General features: G+C 46.8%; 1 protein-coding gene across 1 annotated transcript; it reads left to right on the top strand.

Annotated features, from left to right (window-relative positions):
- Nucleotides 1-2,989: 2,989 nt before the first annotated feature.
- On the top strand, nucleotides 2,990-5,185 carry LOC134210461 (uncharacterized protein K02A2.6-like). The gene is made up of 2 exons (XM_062686510.1): nucleotides 2,990-4,601; nucleotides 4,881-5,185. The coding sequence occupies exons 1-2, from the start codon at nucleotides 2,990-2,992 to the stop codon at nucleotides 5,183-5,185; spliced, it is 1,917 nt and encodes a 638-aa protein (XP_062542494.1).
- The last annotated feature ends 701 nt before the right edge of the window (nucleotides 5,186-5,886 follow it).

Consider the following 5,886-nt stretch of genomic DNA (forward strand, 5'->3'; position numbering starts at 1 on the left):
GTTTGATAACGACGACTCGCTAGTGCACTGCACCAAGACAAAGGTAAAACTTTTCCTTAAACCTAACGAAAAATCGGTTTTTTGCCCCATTGCCCATGCAACACAATTCCCTTGGTGCACACCGAGCTATACCGTCTCGAATCAATGGAAATCATCTCTCCAGTCGATTTTTCGGATCGACCAGATCGTCGCTGTCCGTAAGCACAATGGACGGGATCGCACCTGCGCGGACTATTCGACAGGACTCAACAATGCGTTGGAAGCAAACCACTATCCTCTTCCGACGCACAGTGATGCTACTCCATAGAAAACACGGCAATAAGTCTTTTCAATTTTGATTTTGTTGCAACAAAGCTTATTCAATGCGAAACATTGAACATTGGTGCTGTAGAACATGAGCCAGATCGTGCGACGCATTCCAAAATTGTGACAAAAGAGGGTGATCCGGGGAACACCTTTCCGTCCCTGACGTCTGCTTTAAAGGGCTTTCCAAAAATTGAATATGCTGTAAAAACCACATTTCATACTATATGTCAATCCTCAGTACGGTTCCAGAATTATTCCAGAATTCGTTGAGAATTACAGAATTTTTATAGTTGTCTCCCCGGAAAAAGTGAAGTCCAGGAGCAGTTCCGCTAGTTCCTCACCAGTTTCAGAAAAACAATCTTGATGCAGTTCCATCAGGGCCACCCGGGAGTGGTTTGCATGAAGGCCCATCTGCATAGCCAGAAAAGCACCGGTCAGAACGATGCTCGATGCGGTAAAGAGGAGCCTTCGAAAAATTCGTTCGGGGGGAGAATCACTCGTCGGTGCATTGCAAACGTTTATGCAAGTCTACCGTACAACTTCGACCATAGATCTCGACGGAAAATCACCGGCAGAAGTAATGTTCGGTAAACCAATACGAACAATATATCGTCACTCCTGCTCCCACAGCCTGGCTGCCGTAGTTCGTTGTCAAGAAAATTTAAAAGACAAAATTGAAAGGATATTCCAACCTGATGACTGTTTATGCACAAGTACACAAAGCCACCAAGGCAGTGGAAACAACCACTGCCGAACTAATCGAAGAGGCCATTTTTTATGTTTTCCTGGTGGATAGACAACGGTTGATCCACTCGTGAACCAATTGAAGATGGGGCAGATCCAGTACGTATGAATTCTACACCGCTTTCCATCTTTGTGGACGAGTTCGGGTTATCCAGTCCTACTCCGGTCCGCGATCCAGTTCCTGCTTCAGGGAGACCCGCGGTACCCGCTGGCCTTCTTTTGCCTCTTGGGTCCCAGGGCGTATTAGTAGGGGAGAATTTCGGATGTGGAGGTCCTGAATAGTATATGAAAAGAAAATAGACTTACTGTGTGGTACTAGCCAGGATGGTAGTGAACATTATGACGTGTGCTGAATATGGCATGATAAACCTCCATGCATATACTTACCGTGAGCCTTTTCCTAATCATCCAAGTAGCCACGATGCTGCCTTACCTCAATCAGTTTCTGACTGTCAAACAGACTGGACGAGCAGCTCGGAGTGGCAGCTCGGAGTGATCTCTTTCCGCCAGTATTTAAGTCTTCACAATGGCGATCCTGCCAGCAGAATTTTCACGATTTTCAGAACCTAAAAAAAAAACTGGGCGAAAAGAGATCACTCTGAGCACAAATTGCAGTGTTTGTGTAAGTGTTTTTAACTTATAATGACAAAAGTGATTTGATTTAGCGGTTCAGCAGATTTGATTGAAGCAGTAAGTATGATTGATAACGGGTCAGAATAACCGCGCAGATAGCAGGTCGGTTGGACTGCACACAAAGCGAGTCGATAAAACCCCGTGCAGATAACGGGTCAGAAAGACCGCGCAGATAGCGGGTCAGTTGGACCACGCAAGTCGCGGGTCGGGAGGACCGCACAGAAAGCGGGTTGGAGAGGCCGCGCAGGAAGCGGGTCACAGAGACCGCGCAGGAAGCGAGTCGGAAGGACCGCGCAGGAAGCGAGTCGGAAGGACCGCGCAGAAAGCGGGTCGGAATGAACGCGCAGATAGCAGGTCAGTTGGGCCGCGCAAGTCGCGGGCTAATTGGACTACGCAAGTTGCAGGTCGGGAGGACAGAAAGCGGGTCGGAGAGGCCGCGCAGGAAGCGGGTCGGAGAGACCGCGCAGGAAGCGGGTCGGAAGGACCGCGCAGAAAGCGGGTCGGAATGATCGCGCAGATAGCGGGTCAGTTGGGCCGTGCAGATATCGGGTCGGAAATACCGCACAGATGGTGGGTCGGAAAGACCGCACAAATTGCGGGTCATTATGACCGCGCAGATATCGAGTCGGGAGGACCGCGCGTGTATCGGTTCATTAGGATCGCGCAGATAGCGGGTCATTAGGATCCCACATATGGTGGATCGGTAGGACTGCGAAAAAGTAGTCTTATAGGACCATGCACCAGAGTTGATAGGACTGCACAAAAGCGAGTTAATAGGAGCGCGCACATGTTGATAAGTTGAATCATCTCTTGGAATCAATGTCGACAATTTGTGATTATTGTTTTACGTTGTTGAGGTATTGTGTAGTGTATCAAATTATGTGTTTGGGACACTGTGATGAAATAAATTAATAAAGAAATAGCGGTTGAATAGAACCAAGACCATATAAGGTATTCATTATCGCGCATAACTAGTCAACAAGGTCAGGTATAGCGGATGTGTGCTACCGCGCAGAATGATTATACAACGTCCTGTCACGGTCGCCAGCTCTGGTTCTCACAAGTTCTACTACCATTTTCACGGGTCCTACAACAGATTATAGGAGTGATTCTATAAGTGAGGCCATTTTGCCCCGAGGATGCATTATGCACTTTTCTCCCCTACCTAAGATGGCAGTGGTATCACCGGTTGTTGTAGCGGTAAGACGGTAAGACAGCTGAGGAACACGATCGAAACCTTCATCAAACCCTTCAGAGGATTCAGGAATATGGATTTCGGCTCAAGTTGGACAAGTGTAGCATTAATATGACGGAAGTGAAGTATATAGGACATATCGTGGACCGTAACGGCATTCGGACAGACCCGGAAAAGATAACAACGATCGTACAAATGCCTCCGCCGCGGAATATAGCAGAACTGCGTTCTTTTCTGGGCGCAGTTAATTATTACGCCAAATTCATCAGTGAAATGCATCAGCTGCGGCGACCGCTGGACGAATTACTGCAGAAAGATGCCAAATGGGTTTGGTCAGATGATTGTCAACGTTCGTTCTCGCGCTTCAAGGAGCTTCTGCAAACGGATTTGATGCTAACACACTACAATCCGGCACTGCCAATCGTAGTCGAAGCCGATGCGTCCAGTACAGGTATCGGAGCAAGCATCAGACATCGATTCCCTGGGGGCGTTGAAAAAGTGATCCAGTACGCTTCCCGCAATTTGACGCCAACTGAGCAAGGGTACAGTCAAATCGACAAGGAAGCCCTTGGTCTTGTATACGCCGTCACAAAATTCCACCGAATGATACTAGGACGAATGTTTGTATTGGAAACGGACCACCAAACACTGCTCCGAATTTTTGGGTCACACAAGGGAATCCCTGCGCATACATCAAACAGATTACAGCGGTGGGCGTTGACGTTGCTATGCTATGATTTTACAATCGAGTATATCAACACGACAAAGTTTGGGTACGTTGACATCCTCTCTCGACTCATCGACGGCGCTGCTAAACCCGAAGAGGATTACGTAATTGCTTCAATTCGCCACGAAGAAGATGTTTCAGCGGTTTTGGAAAATGCGGTTAGTTCAATTCCAATCACTGCAAAGATGATTGCTAAAGCTACGCACAGGGATCCACTTCTCAAGCAAGTAGCACAGTTTCTCCATTCGTCTTGGGAAATCAAATCCGGCAAACAAATGAATCCTGAGATGGCAGCGTTTTACAATCGGAGAGATAGCCTTACCGTCATTCAAGGCTGTATTTTGTTTGGAGAGAGAGTCGTAATTCCTACGATTCAGCAGAAGCAAATTCTTCAACGTTTACACCATGGGCACCCAGGCATGGTACGGATGAAGTGTCTTGCTCGGAGTTCGGTATACTGGCCAGGAATCGATCATCAAATAGAAGATTTTGTCAAGCAATGCAAGGACTGTGCAGCAGTTTCCAAGTCTCCTCCACACGCACCACCTGAGGCTTGGCCAAGACCAGCTGGCCCTTGGGAACGCATACACGTAGACTATGCGGGTCCAATTGAGGGTTTTTATTTTCTGCTAATCATCGACGCATTTTCAAAATGGCCCGAAATTTTCTCGTCAACGACCACCACTTCGAAAGCGTCAATAGGGTTCCTTAAATCAACTTTCACCCGTTTTGGGTTGCCTAGTACAATTGTGTCGGACAACGGACCACAGTTTGCATCCGACGAGTTCGACACATTTTGCAAGACAAATGGCATCACGCACATACGCACTGCCCCGTATCACCCCCAATCTAATGGGCAGGCAGAGCCTTATGTGGACACAATGAAGCGAGCGATGAAGAAAATAAACAAGGGAGAGCCACTGCAAGAAACACTGGAAGTTTTCCTAGCTACGTACAGATCAACACCGAGTGGAACAAACGAACATAAATCTCCGAGTGAGTAGATGTTTGGTAGACCAATGAGAACTACGTTGGATCTTTTGCGTCCGGTACAGCAGTATGCACTCGAAAAACATGAGAAAAATATTCAAAAGCGTAAATTTGATCATGGTGACTTGGTCTACGCTAAAGTTTATAAGAGAAATAACTGGAGCTGGGAATCAGGCAAAATTATTGAACGACTTGGCGCAGTTGACTATAATGTATGGTTGGAGGGACAGCGTACTGGATTGATGAGATCGCATATTAATCAACTACGTCCACGGTATGCATCAGAATCTGACAAGAAGAGGTCATCGGACAGCGGGGAGCTTCCACTAGATATTCTGCTTGGTGAGTTTGGTATTGCTCGTGTTCCCGGTAGACAGATCGAGGAAAGTGGAGTGGTGCAACAATTCCAAGCTACTTCGCCACAAGTCAGCATTCAACTAGGCCAGCAAAGATCTTCGAGTAGCACAACTGAGCAGTCATCGTCCCAGACTGAGGTACGATCCCGCATTCCCATATCTACAACTACCGTTACGTCGCGAGGACGGACAATTCGTCTTCCACCGAGGTACGAACACTACGTGATGTCTTAAAGGGAGAGATGTTGTAGCGGTTGGTCACGCATTGGTGACGATCACTACAAAATAATACTTTTTGCTCGGGTACCTACACGACGGGAGATGAGGAGTTGATGTTGAGACGCCATTACGTTTGTAACGCGGTTAAGAATTATTAAATAAAGTTATATTTGAATCGAATTAGTTTGCCATTCTTTGACTGGGTACTTATGTGGTGTGGGAACTTATGAATGAAAGGATAATCGTTACCAAGTTTAAAATACGGGTCCGAAACCTTACTATGATCGAAATCTTCTTCTCATTGGCATCACTGGGACATTTCCGCCTCGCAGCTTAGTGTTCATTTAGCACTTCCACACTTATTAACTGCGAGGTTTCTTAGCCAAGTTACCATTTTTACATTCGTGTATCTTGAGGCAAACACGATAATACTTTTATGCTCAATGAAGTCGAGAAAAAGTCCAACCCGAAAATTTCCCAGACCGGACCGGGAATCAAATCAAACCACCTTCAGCATGGTCCTGGTTTGTAGTCACGCAGCTTGCCGCACGGTCAAGCCCCTATAGAAATCTAAACTGGCAACAAGTTAAAGCGATAGCTGCCATCACTCAGGGTGAAGCTCTTTGAAGTCGGCCTTTTGCACCACCGCACCGGGGGTGTACAGAGGACCCATAAGTAAAGTAAGTCAATCAAATGAAATGAAGTTTAAAAGTAAC

Source organism: Armigeres subalbatus, chromosome 2, assembly GCF_024139115.2.
Source record: "Armigeres subalbatus isolate Guangzhou_Male chromosome 2, GZ_Asu_2, whole genome shotgun sequence".
Taxonomy (NCBI): Eukaryota; Metazoa; Arthropoda; class Insecta; order Diptera; family Culicidae; genus Armigeres; species Armigeres subalbatus.